The 17,907-nt window shown below is 28.1% G+C and overlaps 3 protein-coding genes across 3 annotated transcripts in view; 1 reads left to right on the forward strand and 2 right to left on the reverse strand.

Annotated features, from left to right (window-relative positions):
• Ninac (STKc_myosinIII_N_like and MYSc_Myo21 domain-containing protein ninaC) overlaps positions 1-17,907 on the forward strand; it is a 1,002,000-nt gene that overhangs the window by 512,842 nt on the left and 471,251 nt on the right. The gene's annotated exons all lie outside the window — the stretch shown is intronic.
• On the reverse strand, positions 2,976-4,804 carry LOC141537849 (uncharacterized). The gene is made up of 2 exons (XM_074259034.1): positions 3,691-4,804; positions 2,976-3,574 (listed from the first exon to the last, which is right to left on the reverse strand). Exon 1 carries the CDS (start codon positions 4,741-4,743, stop codon positions 3,697-3,699), a length of 1,047 nt encoding a protein of 348 aa, XP_074115135.1. The 5' UTR covers positions 4,744-4,804; the 3' UTR covers positions 2,976-3,574; positions 3,691-3,696.
• LOC141537848 (uncharacterized) lies at positions 4,849-8,100 on the reverse strand. The gene is made up of 6 exons (XM_074259033.1): positions 7,883-8,100; positions 7,541-7,798; positions 7,120-7,419; positions 6,517-6,690; positions 5,832-6,436; positions 4,849-5,490 (listed from the first exon to the last, which is right to left on the reverse strand). The coding sequence occupies exons 1-5, from the start codon at positions 8,072-8,074 to the stop codon at positions 5,885-5,887; spliced, it is 1,476 nt and encodes a 491-aa protein (XP_074115134.1). The 5' UTR covers positions 8,075-8,100; the 3' UTR covers positions 4,849-5,490; positions 5,832-5,884.

Consider the following 17,907-nt stretch of genomic DNA (forward strand, 5'->3'; position numbering starts at 1 on the left):
GCTCTTTTTAAAGAAAAATAATTTTGCTGATTAAAAATAAAAAATAAAATTTTTCATCCATTTCTTTTTGGATTCCAGTTGAATCTTAGCTTTTTTTTTTTTTTGTATTTGAAAATAATCCCCAGCAAAATAAATGAGAATTAAAAATTTACTCTCCGTTTCTGTGGGTCTGGTTAAATCTTGGGCCTTTTTATTTTTTTATTAAATTTTTTCGAATAAAAATAAAAATTAAAATTTTTTCCTCTGTCTTAGAGTACCCGGTTAGCTTTAATTCAGCGTTACAACGCCTCCAATAATGCTGCGATACACGGACACACACTCATACATTAAGCCGTCCGCTTGCGACCTCATACATCCACTCATTCACACTTACGTACTCGGCTCATAGCGTCACAATCCCCTCTCATGCTCGGCTTTGTGTGAGCGAGTAAGCTGCTATTGCAGCATCTCACTCTCGCGTCTCCTCTACTTCCCCGCTCATTTTCATTTCTCGAATAGCGCGCTTCTGATTGGCTATCGTTTTTAATTCATAACTCAAATTCTATGGCCCAAAAAAATTTTTGGCTCAGGAACTTTCGATTCAGTATTTTTTCTCTATCGACCCCAACAATTACTCCCGCCACTTCAGAGACACCCTGTATATATATATATATATATATATATATATATATATATATGTTTATCGAATATGGCTTTTGCGGACATTTTTTAAACAGATAATTTTTTTACATATAAAATCATTTTAATGCGTTATAAATTCATGTATGCGATACTTTTTCTGAAATTGCAAATCACTCTGATAGTAATAAATAAACAATCGCGTGGGGGTGTCGGGGCACCCCATCGTTGAGATTTACTTTATCACCTATACTTGATCGCATGTCTATTGCGTCAGATATCAACTCTTGACGCGTGGGGTACTATCAAAATTTAGTCTTTTGTAGAATGAAAAATAAATTACGGAAAAATTTATACATTTTGTCAATTCAACTAATGACATGAAAATCACTGAATGAAGTATGTATAATGTAAATTGTCTTACAATCACATGATGCATTAAAAAAAATTTTTTTTTGAATGCTTTAAGTAAACAAATATAGTCTGCATAAGCCATAGTGTATGAAGATAGATGTAATTGATACAGTAGATCTAACAGAAAGAATGAAGTCGATTAGAAATCATCGTTCTAGTAATTCCTAATCTTTCCATTACAATTCAACACAGTTTGCTCCTTTTGAACGATATGGTTATACGCTTCATATGAAAAGCAAATTTGTACTGTGTATTTAAGAATTCTATATGTTCATTTTGTAACATCTTTTACAAAAATGTCTACAAATTCTAAATATATGTTTTCATAGAACATACATAGAATCTTAAAAATATATTACTTTCCGTACTAATTTTATGTATGGTACTTAATTCTATTATATGAGAATATTTTTATAGAACGTTTCGGCTGTTCGAAAGGAACAATAAATTTCAATAAAAAAATCGTCCTGTTGGAATCCAACCGTAACAAAAAGTTACTTATTCTCACGTCACTGTGCATTATATAATAAATTCCGGTAATTTGAAATTATCAAATTAATCGAATCTATTTTTTCGCGATTGACGGTTGAAATAAACTAGTTTTTCTGGTCGTTAATAAATTTCAGTCACCTTTAGTTATTACGGTGACATATGAGTACACATTGTGTTATTAAGATTAAAAGAAAAAGATCATTTTTGCATCCATTATAAGCGATAAGTTAAAGTTATGTCTTTTTTTGTTTTTCCAGCGAACACTTGAAAGCAATACGTTCTCTTTTATAGATTTAATAAGGAAATTGATTGTCTTGATCCACGATAAAATTGTCGTAGTTTAAATAAATTTTTAGTGAAACAAAAATAAATATTTCGGTTATACTACGTTTTTCTTTTAAGATTAAATTAGGAATCCGACTTTTTGCTGACGCTAAATCACGCCGTCAGTTGATAGAAAAAATAAAATATTAATCTGAGTTATTATTATACAGAATAAAGATATGTTGACATTTCCTATTTTAACAGTATTCTCAAGTAGAACTTAATTATAGAACAGGTACGAATTGATAAATAATATGTTATTTGTCTAAAAATCATGATTTATGAAAACGAAAATCGTAATTATTTTTAATAACTGAGTCGTTGCTCAATACTGATCTAAATAAATTGTTTCGGATTTGTTTTTTTTTTCCTTTAGTTTATCAACTAGTAACGAAAATACATAACTTGTTTATAAATGAAACAAACGTACTATCACGTGGGGTGTTATACATATGATAAAAAAGTCTATAAAAACCATGCAAGATATATGGAAAAGTTTGTATGTACTATAAGTATATACATTTTAGAATGCTTCTCATATCATATGATCCATAACGATGTTTTATAAATAATATAAACGAGGTCCTGATATCATAAATTCTATTCCAGAAATACATTGTATATTGTACATAAAAATGTGGGATAAATATTAAAACAACCTTTTGCAGCTCAAACGTCCTTATCAGTTCCAACAATCATCTTACTGTTCAAGTTAATTCTAAATCCAAATTTTTCTACTTGAGTGTTACTATCCAATAAAATACAAATTTTTGGAATTTTACCTTGGGACAAAATCAATCAAATTTTACCCTCAGAGATATTAAAATTTTAATTGTCTACTCTTCGATGGAAAATTAGTTTTTTATTCACGAATTCGTATATAGTTTAACGAGCACTCATAATTCTGTATGAAAATTTGAGGAATATAAAAAAATCACACGGTATTTTTAACAAAATTCACTTTTCTAATGAATACTTAAAATTTGAGTTATTATTTTGGGACGAATCATAAGCTTAAATTTGTCTACAAGAGAAAGTAGAGCATGTAATTGCAAAAATTATTCCATATATTTATTTTTTAGCCCTCTAAATACTGATATTAACTATTTTTCTATAAAAATGGCCAATTTTTACGTTTCATCCTCATACATATCGTTTTTATTTTTTTCAACATGAGTACAAATTTTTTTTATAACAAATATTAATATTTTAAGTTCTAATAATACTCTGAGCAAATAACAGAAAATTAAATAATCTTATTTTGGCAATCTTATAAAAGTTACATTAACTTTAAAAGCCGATAGAAAACATTATTATAACACTTAAATAGAAATCATAAATAAAAAGTTATCTCTTAATGCATCATTTTTTATCCCCAGCTTTAAGGATGATTATCATTGACAACACAATTCAACTATAAAATAGAAAAATTATGCTACTTGTGGTGCGTTATTATTATCTTTTTGGACAATTTTCGTAAGATTAAATTTCACAGGTTGGTTGTTGATTACTTTAAGTTTGGTCGTAGATTTTATCTGAGACTTAAATTGATTTGATACCCAGGTTTTAATTGATTGTCTTGAGCGATTTTGCAAACATGGATATTTTTCTTGAAGATCGTCAATTTCATTTAACGGAGGTAAAGTACCAGCATGCAAATATTGCCGAAACGCCGAAGATACAATGTTAAGTTCGTTAGAAGTCCATCGTTTGCGTTGAACTTTACCTGGAAATTGAACGATTTTTAAATTTACATTAAAAAAAAAGAACAGTTTGAAACCTATCATGATAGCAAAATCTTAAACATTATAACTTGAATAGAAATCATATTATCTACTGTACCAGGAGTTAACTGCCCGTTTTTTTTCCAACTTTGAAATCAGCTGTCATACGTACTACTGGAGAATTACTGAGCTCAGAATTTTCATCGAATTCCATATTTCTTATAGGTGACAGTTGTGAATCAATAATATTTTTATCGTCTCCAATTGCTTTTATTTCATGCAAGCAGCCAGGTTTTGGAGAATAAGCAGAAGATTCCCTAGGATTTTCATCTAAATCATCTTCATTTACTTTGTCTGAGATAACAATATAGTCACTAACGTCATCGATAAGATCATCATCTCCTTCTTCTTCATCATCATCAATAGGACCTTGAACTGCTTCCAGAACTTTTGCTACTTGAACAATTGTTTTAGACTTAGTCGGTTGTTGGTAAAAATCACGGTGGATTTTTTCGGAATGACCCATATGATTCATGACATCACCAAGGGCCTTATCATTCAACTCTAATTCCATACATTTAGTAGCAACATGCTTACGAAGACCAGTTCCTCGGAGTAATTCTGGTTTCTCAGCTCCACAAGCGACCGAATATAATCTCATTTCCTTGCAAATATTAACTACTCTGATACGATCATCAACATTATTTGGTAATCCGAATAAGTACTCATTTCTGGGAGGTACATTTGCACTTATTCGATGCCGAATCAATAAACCAATTTCTTTTATTATATCTCCACCAGCAATTACAGCAACAGTACGATTTTTTTTTCCTCTGATCGCAACTCTAAAAAATTTCTGAGCAATTTTTTTACCACTTTCATCTAACAAATTAAACTCTTCGAGATCTTTTTTTTTATCAATGCACTCGATACGACTAAAATCACTAATAAGAATATTTTGTATATCTCCAACTCTTCTACGATTAAATACTAAAAGAAAAGCGGAAACCAGCTTCAACCCATTCAGCCATTCTAGTAAATTAAATGATTTTTCTAAAATTTTAAAACATCTTTTACGTTCAGTTTTCAAATAATAAATCAGTCGTCCAATATCTTCAGTCATTGGTAGCATAACTATTTTTTGTCTCTTAATTTTACTTTGACCCTCCATGGCAATTTTATTAATAGAATCTGGTACTTCATTTTTATAAACTTTCTTAAATCTTATAACTCTATCTAAGCCATCTTTATCATTTTTTTGCCAATTCACTCTCGTAAATTTTTCTTATATGTTTTAAATAAGTAACTAGATTTAAGGCTGAAGAAGGTGCGCCGCAATTATTCTCCATTCGGTTTATTCTTGCGACTATTTCAATTGCTTTCACTATAGTGTCAATATATTCTGGTGCAAGAAGTGAGGCAAGATCCTCTACTTGTGAATTTATTTGTTTAGCTGCAAATAATAAGCGACCCACCAATCGTAATCTGGCTCGTATCATGTTATGCTGGTAATGTGGTGTATATTTTATACACAATTTATTACCGTATAAAATGACAAGCCAATCATATCTGATTAACCGTACAATTACGTCTTCATGAAAAACCGGAAATATAACGAGACTCAGCGTATCACTTGCTGTAGCATGAATACGTCCTTCTACGTAGCGACCAAGAAATTTATACGATTGTGATCCATTTGTTTTTGCGTTTATACAAACTGCATAATGCTTGTACGAATTAGCTTTAGTTACAGTTTTAAGACACTTAGGACAAGTTGTATAGTCATTTGCAGGTTTGTTATCTAATTTTGGACGACGACTGACTAGAAGAAGTCCAGTATTATAATCAGGGTGGGTGTTATGCATCGCACGTCCGTTATCTCGATAAATTTCTATTAATTTCTTCCTTTCTTTTGTACCTGCAAAAATAATTAGAGTGTTTATGACTGCAGAACAATTTTTACGGGTTTCATTTAAAAATAACGGTATATATAGTTAATTTTGATTTAATATCATGGTAATAATCACAGTTAAGATAATCTTATGCATAATCATAAACACATCATGAGTAAAGATTTTAAAAAGCTGTAAGACTCAGACAATTGAAATCTGTTTTGAGTTAAATAGCCAATATATAAGAAATAAGATAAAAATATCTTCAAGAATTACTTTTCAACTATTATAAAAAGAATTTTAGGAGTTATGATAGAAAAAATAAATCTTGGTATTTAATAAAATTCTATTTATAATTACTACTAACCTTTTGGAGTATTCTTAAGTTGTTGTGCCTCTTCGAGATCTTTATGGACCGTTTCAATATGGCGAGGTAACTTGATTACTAATTTGTGACAGTAAATACAAAAATATTTTTTTCCACCGTGGCTTGTGCAGAACGTCACCAGTTTCTTTGTTAGTGATAAAAATACTTTCTGCATTTAATTTCGAGTTATCACAAGATCCTTTTGACGGAAGAGGTATCTTAATAGATGATGAATTACTTATTATTATATTTTGTGTACTTGAAGCACACGGCGATGAATTTGTCAGTTTATCTTCGAATCCAATACTTTTATTATTGAAAGTTGCTGGTAATCCAGTGATTTCAGTTGAATCATCTGCCATAGTCGAGGAATGCGTTATTTTTTTAGGGTCATAATCAACATCACTCGAGTTTTTATCAGTCACGTTATATCCCGATAAAACTGAATTGATATTATCTGAGTTATATTCATTAGGGTGGTGTTCTAACTGTGGAATCGATAAATTCTGATTATCATCAATAACGTTGATGCTAGAATCTCGTATAATTTCGACAGTTTCACTGTTCAATTGTGACGACAGAATACTCTCCAATTGATCAGAAATCTGTGATATATTAAAAAGTAACAAATATAATAAGTTATATCTTAGTAATTCATACATGCTAACCACTTAAAGTACACTACCTCATAATTGGAGTTATATTGAGACAAATCTGAATCGTCATAGTTTGCTTCATCAATAATGGGAATTATAACTGCATCTATTAATTCATCTTCCGGAGAAGTGAACTGTGCAGATAAATAATTGTTGTTAACTTCAAAATTAAATTCTTTTTGAAAAATACGATCAAAATTATTCTGTAAAAAGAAAAAGTAAACTTTATACGACAAATGATCGTGATATTGGTTTGCATAAGCTAATGAGCCGTTTTTTTGTTAAATATTATTGGAGTAAACATATGGAAAACATATCAAATCGGAATTATTGTAAATACTAAATTCTGAACTCAAGAGTCTTAAAATATTTTAAACAGCATAGAACACATTATTCATTAGTGATGAATACTTAATTATGATAACTTCAAGAATTATGGATTATCAGGCATTCGTGTCGATATTACAATAAAAAGATTTCGGGCAAAAATTAGACCAAGCTAATGCTAAAACTACGTGAAAAAAAAATTAAAGATGAAATTATACACTAAATATAAAAGTAGCAACAGAATATGAATAATTATAATAAACTCTTGAACTAGGCGTCCATAATATATTTGAGCTATCACAAACCTCATTCGGTTGTAGAACTTTATTTAAATTATCAACTTCTTTATCAGATTTATATTTAATTTTGATATCCTGATTTTCTACTTGAATATTTGGATTTATACTAGGATTGAATAATGCATCACATAATGACGAGTTATCTAAGACTTGATCAGTCTTAATATCATTCATATCAGAAGTACAGTCGATTGTTATCTGGCCATTTGATTGTAGATTATAATTGGTATTATTTACGATGTTATGGACTACTTCACTACTTTGCAAATTTTGATCATCTAGACCATCAACAAGCGCTGCCATCATCTATAAAGTATTGATACAATTTTTAGTGAAATAAAAGTTAGTTTATTGTACGGCAAATTACTAAATTTGAATGACTTAATCCAAAAAAATTTATTAAATCTATAAATAGAAAATAACTAACCTCATTATTTTGAGGCATATCGTTTAAGCTTACACTTTTATCAAGTTCAGAATTTTTGATAATCGAGATGTTTTGTCTTTGTTCTTCATTATCCAAATCAATGATCATTTTCGGTATTGTATTTGCCATATTCAAAACGGAATCTTGACTAATATCACTTTTAGTCTGCTCAGTGATAGAAATGTTTAGAATGCTTGAAGAAAGTTTTGTACATAGAGGTTCGAATAACGCTGAATCGTCAACTGTACGATTTACAACCTTAAAATTTGTAAAATGTCATTACAGTGAAGTTTATTATAGTATCAACAAATTGATCAGATAATAATCAAAGATAATACAAACCTTTATATAACATTGACTTAGGTTTGATTCTGACTGGAAATTTTGATCGTTTAAATGGAGTTTTTCAACAAATTCAGGATCATTATCATCTTGAAAATTTTTTTCTGTTTTTTTCTGCCTGAAATCACATTTTGGATCTCCGGGTGAATGTTCTCTTAAGATCGATCGGACATTTTCATTTCCAGTAAACATTGTAGATTTTAGGTTTCTATCGAAACGTTCAAGCAAGCAAAACTATAGGCATCTGCGATTTACAAAGAAAATCCGGATTTAATGAATTTTTGATAATTTCAGAACCACTTTTTTTTTTCTTTTTATTTGACTTCTTTGACAACATTTTGTCATTAAGTCGTTTTATTCGTACGAACGGCACATTAAAGGTCAACATTTTGCTTGTATGCATTAGACAATAATAATCTGCAATAAAAAAGTTGATCGATTAAATATTTACAACATCCAACATATATTTTACTAAGAAAATAATTAATCAAATATTGGATGTCCATCATCACAATTGAACCACGAAAGTTTCAAGCTTATCGTCCAACTTCATGGCAAGTTTTCAATTTAATATTGATTTTTCTCAATTATCTGTAGTAAATCCTTTACATACTTACAAAAATAACTTCTATCGATCCTTTTAATACAAAATAGGTATTAATAACTATAAACTTGTTTCTATAATTAAATCATCATTGTAGATTTAAAAAAACGGATTAATTTCTAATTTAACCAAGACACAATCACTGACACTTGTAATCTATCCATATATTTTTTTTCTTTAACTATGTTTCTTGTGAGCCAGGTTAGAGTGGTCTTTTTTTTTCTATTTTGACCATCAAACATACGGTAGATGTCTCTGCTGCAGAATTCAGCCGTAGTTTTGAATCTCAGCAAAATCATATTTATTTATAATTTACTTATAAAAGCAATAATGCTAGCAACTTTTTCCTGGTTAAATGTCAATATTTATAATATTTCTAATACGAATATTTATTAGTCGCATAGATTTCATCGTTCTAACGCGGGAAATAAATTTGAATTAGCATATCAATTTCTGTTCATTTGCTTAGAATTAAAAATAAATTATCAAAATGTAGTATTTATTTATACACAATTATAGTTATATATTTATTTAAGAACGGGAGCCTATATTGAGACATGACTACTTATAAATTTACAGGAAAATATTTGTTCAGAGCAACTAATAGTACGAAGAAACTTGCAAAATTTCTGAGATACCTTTTATTATTGTATAAAAGTTTTGTGAAAAAAATTATTTAAATCAATTTCATTAAATTGTAAAAATTATAAATGTAATTTTATTATCAAAATCAAAATATACCAGAGTTAATTAGGAATTGGAGCAAAATTTCTATATCTACTGTCTCGATAGCTTATACTTTATTTCTCAACTTATTATCACGTAGATAAAGGGTACAGGGTAAACAAATTATTTTAATGTGTATCTTTTTTTTTACTTGATAACTAAAATCAGTTATCAAAATGTACTTACTGTATTGAAACTGTTCGTCTTTATTTACGTAAAAAGAAATTGATAATAATGAAAAATACTTTAATTTCATGATTTTTAATATTTTTCAATAGGTGTTTCAAATTAGGGTTTAGCTTAATGTTTGTGTAATTTTAACGTTAATATGTATCAAATGTGAAATGCATTCTACTTTAACAGATAGCTTTTTGGACGAATGATCGTGTTATTTTCAAACTTAATTAGCAGAAATCTTATACAATGTTTCTCGTTGAATATAGTAGATTGTAATATTACAAAAAAAATTTTCATTTTCATTTCAATAAACGATTTACAAAAGTTTCTGTGACAGAAAAAAATTGAAAGAGAATTTTTTCAAACAGCAAGTTTGTCTATATATTCTCATATATATTTATATATATTCGTTATAATATTTGAGTTACTTTGAATAACGTATAGGTTAACCCTATTATTCGTTAATCATAGGATAAAACTTTTCACAATGAGAAAGTAATTGTAATTATTTATTATTCGGTGCAATCATAATACAATTTTTTTGCGGAAATAGTTAAATTTCATAGATTGAATTCCATTTGAGTTTATGAGATTCCAGTCAATAAATTGAGATAACACTAATAAAATACCTTTAGCATTGAGGAAACTTTTGAAAAATTTTCATTCACATTGTGATTATATTATATATAATATATAAGATTATATTCTTTTTTGTAAATTTAGAACTAGATCTAATAACTGTTATTTTATATTAATTACTATAACGTGATTTATTTACATTCAATTACGATTTTAGAATAATTTTTCCAAAACTATATAGAATAATCTTAGAATCAAGTATAATTTTTTAACAAACCAATTAATTAATTAACACTCGAAGAAAAAATACGTCAATATGGATATTACAAGCTAAGAGAATATTTTATTCCTGAAAATTTTAATTAAGTATTTTAACCACTAAATTATACGATACTTCGTTATTAGGTATTTCTTACAAAGTTATGTTATATAAATAAATATGATAATTGAACAAATAATTGACTCAAAAATGCGAGAGAATTGAAATAATAGAGTCTCTGTTAGAATAATACAAGTATTAATGGCTTTAAAAGCATTGGTGTTATTATTCATCATTTTCCAGATTCCAACATTTCTCGCAAACTGATAACATATGTTTCTTACACATAGCCAATTTACAAGAATGACAAAAAGTACGAATTTTAATATCTTTTAATCTAGGGCAAATAGAACAGCGTTTTGGCTTATTATCACTATCTGCTGGTTTAACAACGAAAGTTTCTGATGAAGAAAATTTTGCAGCATCCTCTCGTAACTGACGAGGTAAATATCGATTTTTTGCTCTCCCTTCAATAGCTTTAATAACAAGGGATAATCCTAATCGTTTTACAAAATCTCTGCGTGAAATTTCTAATTTATTATTGATAGAGAATATGATAAAACTGTTCAAAATTGCTACATCAATCAAATGAAACCATATTCTTAGAGAAAATCGGCGTGTTTTTCTTGAAATCGAATTTTCAAGGAAAATTTTTTCAATCGTTCTGTAGCGTGAACACTATTGATGTAATCATCTTCAATTAATATATTATAATGCATATTAAGAGCTTCCACATTATACAAAGTTGAAATAAATATCCTATTTTGCTTTTCGTTATCAAAACAAGATGTCAGCGCGAGATTATTTTGATAACAACAAAAAGATCTGGCTTGTTTTGAACCAGAAGCACTCAAAAGTTCTGTCGGAATTTCAGGTTCATGACCATTTAATTCACCAGTCGCAGAGATATTATCTTCTACAAGATTATTCATGACGTCAAAACTTGCCAAATTATCCATTAGAAAGACATTACATTTGCATTTTTCCATTATCTGTTTTATATATTTACCAGTACTGTTAGGATAAGCAAAATCCTGTCTTTTTCGTTTATTGACAACGATTTTCATATTCAATATATAATTAAAGCAGCTGTCGACCAGTGTGTAAATTTTTAGACCAATACGTGGTGAATTTTTATTAATAGTCATGAGGGACGGTCCGACACCTTTATACTCAACAATTTGTTCATATAATATTACATCGGAACTCACCCTGAAATTACTCCAACAATTAGATGTGAACAAATCAAATACATTTTTATTGGAGCAAGACAATCTTTTTTTTAGTTTGAGATTCATTATTTTCTGAATTAAATCGTAAGCACCGTAACAAAAATTTAAAACGGTTGAGATTCATTGATAACCGAAATATATCAACACCCAGTCCAGCGTGTTCCCATAATTCGTCTAAATTTTCATTCTTTGCTTTTAATAAGCTGATCAACAGAATTAAACCGATAAGTGTTTGGATTTCATCAATCTTTGTCTCTTGACAATCTCTTTCTCGGCTATATTGATGACGAATACTTACGATGTATAAATTTGTATTGTGAACAATTATTTCAAGACTTTCATAATCAACAAATAGATTAAAACAATCTTCTACGCTTTTGGCTTGTAATGATTTATTTGATGGACCAGCTGTTTGTGACATAGATTTTGAACGCTCACAATTCCTTAATTCTCGCAATATTTTGTTCCATCTTGTTGAATTATCTCGTCCTATATAAAAATCATCACCACTGACATTAACATCTTCGTTCACTGCAAAAATCTTTGAATAGTTTTCCTTTTGACTCACTAAATTACTTGTATCATGAGAATCTTGCAAATTAAATGATAATTCACCATCACTTTCTTCAGATTCATCCCATTCCAAGTTATTCGTTATTTCGTCGATCAAACATTCTCTTAATCCTTTGAAATCAAACATTCGAGCAGCCTTTAAAAAAAATTTTCGATAAATGACGACATTGAATAAACTAAAAATTTTTTTTTCGAAATGGTATTTGAAAGAAGTTTGTAATCAACTTACCATTTTATCAGAGAATAAATTTATAATTTTATTGACCAATTATATTTTAAGCGAAGGATAATTTCTAGGTAAAACGGTCAATGAAATTACAAGCTAGAGGAATGATTTTCACAATTTAACCTCCAAATAACAAATCAATGCAGCGTACATTTTGATATTGGCCAGTGGAAAAATTCTATACAAATGTTAGTGGTATGATCGCCAAACCGAAGAGTTCAGAAAAGTAATAAGTGCAATAAATTAAGTTAACTTTTCTTCTACAGAAAATTGCTTAGAAGTTTACTGTAACTTTTCCAAAGTTACCAGTCAAATTTCACATAGTTATTAGTATGTATGAAACGTTTAACAAACATTTTACTTTACTTTATTATTCGTCCTCGGACAAATTAATATATTTAGATATATTTTAATCAATTTTTTTTGGATATCAACACTGTTTTTATAGTCATTACTTGAGAATATAGATAAAGTTTTAAAATTTACATTGTAAAAGTAACTTTTTACTCTACCCGACCTCTATCGGGGTTTCGTCAAAAGCGGAATAAATTCATGATAAATAAAAGGAAATAACAAAATCTAGAAAATATGATATTGTCATTTAGATTGATTTTTACATCTGACTTGCTGATGATTATCAAGCTCTAATAATCAATCTTACCATGTCATAAGTTACGTGTCAAAGTGTTTTAAAACTATTGGTCAGTTTATGCATCTTTACTTTTATTTACAGGAATTAAGTGATCAGGTGATTTAGATCTGAAGACCTTCGATAATTGCCAGATCAAAATATATTGCTTATTGTCCAAAAATACTGTAATTGATATCATTTTTTACGAAAGGACATGCAAAAATAAGTGCGTTGCTAAATGTTTGCTAAAACTGCAAGACATATATTTGTCAAATGTGACAATGTATTCTAATTATTACACCCCAGGCGTATGTTTGAGGTTACTATTGGAATTGAATTGGAAACTCCAATTAAACTATTTAATTTCTTTAGAAAATACGCAGATAAGAAATTGACTAGAGTATTCATTCAATTGTTGATTTAGAAAAAAAAAAATAAAAACTATCACTCTATCACTTAATGACAATGCTTTCATGATGAAATTTTCATAAAAATTTATAACTGCATCTCCGTTCTTAATGAGTATCTCGATTTCTAAGATTATTGTGAATTGATAATAGTGTGATATCAGCATGAATAGTTGAATAAAATCATGTAATCACTCAGAATTCAGATAAAATCGTTTGTAAATTGACATTGGCACTGTTGATAATCTGAATAAGCTTTCAATCTGTTTATTAAACATGTTAGATAGCAACAATAATAACAATAATAATAATAATAATTATAATAATAATAATAAAAATTAAATTAACAATAAATACTTATAAGCTATTTTATCAAAAACTAAAAAAAATTGTATTCAATAAGACATCGAGATCAAATAGTCGGATTTACTCTAAAATTGAATTTTTAGCCACTCGTCATACAAATTTTCATCTATTGTGGCCTTGACAGTCATATTTATAAATAATTTTATTTAATATTAGATCGTATAATCATAAAAGTATAAGAAGTTATTAAAATATTTTTTATTACTTAAGTGATTAATTATTATCATAATAATGCTGATAATTTAACTTGGAACCAAAAAATAATTTTCTAAAATAAATTATCACTCATTTGAATAATATATCGACGTCTTTTAAGTGAATATTAGAATATAAAATTTATCAACGAATTTTTCAATTTTTAATATAGAATTTTAAATTACTGATTGTATATTAAAATAATTCGATGACATCAATGAATATTGATTTCCGATTATTAATATAACGGTATTATTCAATAGTTAGCTTGAATTAGATCAGGAGATATTTTGTACCATGTGATTTTGTCTCCAAATGATATCATTAATTTGACTTCGTTTGAATCTGTTGCGGCTACGGAAATAATAGATACTAGTTTTTTGTTAACCGTAAGATGTAAAATTTTAGGTTACCAATTTATGTTTCCTAAGTTAGCTTTCAAATTAAAAATTTGCTTCAATAGAATAATCGTACTTCGACACGGATGTTCTTGATAAATCACGATTCAAATCTATCATAATATTGTTAGACTAATCATTTTATCAAACATAATTTTTGCAATAAATTAGTTCTGTATAAAATATATTTTATCACTATTTGATATCAATAAATGTTATTCATCATCCTTCGACTGGAAATGGAGCATTCAATATTATGATGAAAAACAATTTTGCTATTTGCTGTGAACTTCTAATAATTTTCTAGTATCCATTATGATCATTATTTACTTTAAAGTAAAGCATGATATCTTTTGGCCAACTCGTTGATAGAAAATAAAAATAAAATTAACACCCCATGCGTTTTATTTGTAATTGTGAGTAACTATGTTTTTCATTTTACATTAGGTGTAATAAAAAGATATTTAATTATTCTCGTTTTTTGAATTACAGAGGATTGATAAATTAGAATTCAGCTCATGTTTTTAGTTAAAAAAATAACTTAATTACTAACGAGAGATTCATGTGCTACAGAAAGTAAAATTTTTTTTAAAAATGATCAAGATCGATATCAAGTTTCATAGACTAAAAAGAGAATGACCTTTTCTGAATAACACTATAATAATTCGAACTGAGTTCAGAAATTTTCTTGATGTGAATTAAGTGAGAAGTCTTAATCTATAGTATTGCTATTAATTAGAAAACGTTTGTAGTGAAACATTTGCTCGAATCAAAATTTTGATTTTTCATTATAGAATATAGTTAATGATCATGTTGTATATTTTTTTGATTACTATCATAATGTAATCCAAAAGATAAATGACGGATTGAAAAATAGCATAAAAACGTAATGCATGCATATTTAGATTTAGAAAATTTTCCTTATCCCATTAAATACCATGATTATTTATTGTTTATTTTGACTGAAAAAAGATGGAATGAATCTGATATTCCCAATTTAATATTAATCCGATTTTGCGAGTATGCTTCATATTAATTTTTCATCATTGATAAAAATATATGTATTTTATAACTACCTAAATGTACCAACTGGCTGATTCATATCAAAATGTTAATTATAACGCCACAAGCATACGTTTTATTTTATAATGATATAATGATAATTATATGGTTGATATTAGCATCAAGTAGCTGAGTTTAATGAGTAAAATATTTTTATAATGTGCTCTTACAATGAGAGAATTCAAGATGAATTTTTTTATAATCTTACTTTAGGCGTTATAACTTAACTGAATGTTTCCCTGTTGGATACACATATTGGCTAATGTAACGTGACATTAGTACTAACTGAGAACGCTTATCACCTAATTCATTACAGAATATCATTAGAATAACTTGGCACCTGTTATTTTTACAATCTTCAATATCAGCTGTGAATAGCTGATATTTCGACTTGAAAATATAACTGAGGATTGTATATGAAAGTTGATAATTACTTGGATTATCAATCCAAAAATTTGTAATAGATGTTTTTTCAGCAGTTTTATGTTAAGAAAAATATCACTAAAAACGATTTGCTGATATTTGCATGATATTATCCACCATGCATTATTCAAAAATTCCTTAATCTTTGTCTAGACAATAGGAATCGCCTAATAAGTACTATTTTTTTATCTTATAACTTAGCGGAGTATCTTCCAAAAACTAAGTAGTCTTGAACAGAAATTAACTTTTCGTGAGAAAATTTATTGAATTAAGATCATTTTTCTGTAACTGTGAGTATTGTAGATAAAAATTCATAATTTAGTTGCCTCGGCAATCGAAAAATTTGTAATCAATTTTTTTTTAATTTTCCATTTTGATAAAATTTGACGACTCATTGCTAATACGTTGGAGATTTCCATTTCGGTTAGATATAACCGTAAACTAGAAAAATTTATCAGCCCATTATAACAGGATGTCAAATATAAAACCCAAGACATTTGTTTCATTCTAAGAAACAAAATTAACCAATAAATTTGACGTTAACTTGTAATGGAAATGAATGTTATAATAAAAAAATGTCTTTTTGCTGACTTCGATGATACAATAATTTGTAATCAATTTGTTTTCTCTACTCGATTCGAGATGTTATTCATTAGCTGAAAATTTCTATTCTAGTTTTGAATATTTTAGATCAAATAAATCCAATGAGAAAAAAGATCCGCACCTTGATCACGAAATGCTTATGATACCTGCACATGCATATTGAATATCATATCAATCATCATAAAATCATAAGTCAGCTCATATTTGCGTGGATAATATTAATAAGTGTTTAAAATGATAATTTTTCTTTGTCCGTATTTGGAAAAATGTATAATTGTAATTTAATGTTTTAATTCATAACTAAACTCTATGAATAACAACTAAGCTAGCGATTTTCATTCAAGTTAGTTATACCTTTTAGACTATAAATTTTCCGAGAAACTGTAATCAGCAGATCAACTACAATGAGTTATTTAATACCCCACGCGTATGTTTTACAATGAGTCGATTATTCCTATAATCAATTAGCTAATATTTCAATTAATTGATATAACTGAGTGTTAGTGACAAACATTATTTGCTACGTATTTTTTTCGATAAGAAAATTTCTTATGAATTTTTTTTTATAATTTAACTTATGGGCTAATTAATTCGTTGGAAATTTCAGTCTCAATTGTGCAAACCAATAAACTATATAATTCCACTTTAGAAATATTAACTCAGTGAAAGGTAAATTTATGTCGGAAATATTTATGGATGACATTCACAGTTATACTTTATAGATAAAATTCATTGAAAGCTCAAAATAAAAATTATAAATGCAATATCAAGTCAAGAAAAAATAGACTGTTTTCGTGAATAATCACGTGGGGTGTAGTACAGATAATATAAGAGTGGATGTCGTAGACCAGAAGATCGCGCTAAGTCTTCATAAACCAGACTTTATGCATAAATCTAATGCGGACAGTCTTCAAAAGCCAGACTGTATGCCTGAACTTAGAGCGGACAGTCCGCATAAACCTGGAAAGTCTGCAAAAGCCGTACTTGACATGTAGAATAGTCCGCATAAGCAAGCGTGGATAAACATATATATATATATATATATATATATATATATATATATATATATATATATATATATATATATATTGGATATAACGCGGCTTGTCACGACGATAGCGTCGCCAATTTACAACGGATCTCTACCAAACTCAACATACTTATTCTACAGATAAATACCAAAATCAAGTTCGAAGATGAGCTTAATCGGTAAAGTAATTTAGAAATACTAGGATTTCAAAATTTTGAAAATCATAATAATTCATATTTCTTCACTTTCTTACTCGAATAACTTTTGAATGGGATAACTTACTGAATCTCTGTAAATGGCATCTAACAGCTCTTTAAATAAGCTTCAGTTTGAGTACCATATCATATGTGTAGTCTTAAAATTATGTCCTATTCCGCTATACCAATTATGAAATTTGCTATTGCGCTCGTTTCAGTAGTTTTCATAAAAATGAAAATTTCACAGTAGTTTTCTGTGGAATTCCTGTCAGACTTT

Source organism: Cotesia typhae, unplaced genomic scaffold, assembly GCF_013202065.1.
Source record: "Cotesia typhae breed Kobodo isofemale line unplaced genomic scaffold, CoteBio_Ctyphae contig_17, whole genome shotgun sequence".
NCBI classification, from domain to species: domain Eukaryota; kingdom Metazoa; phylum Arthropoda; class Insecta; order Hymenoptera; family Braconidae; genus Cotesia; species Cotesia typhae.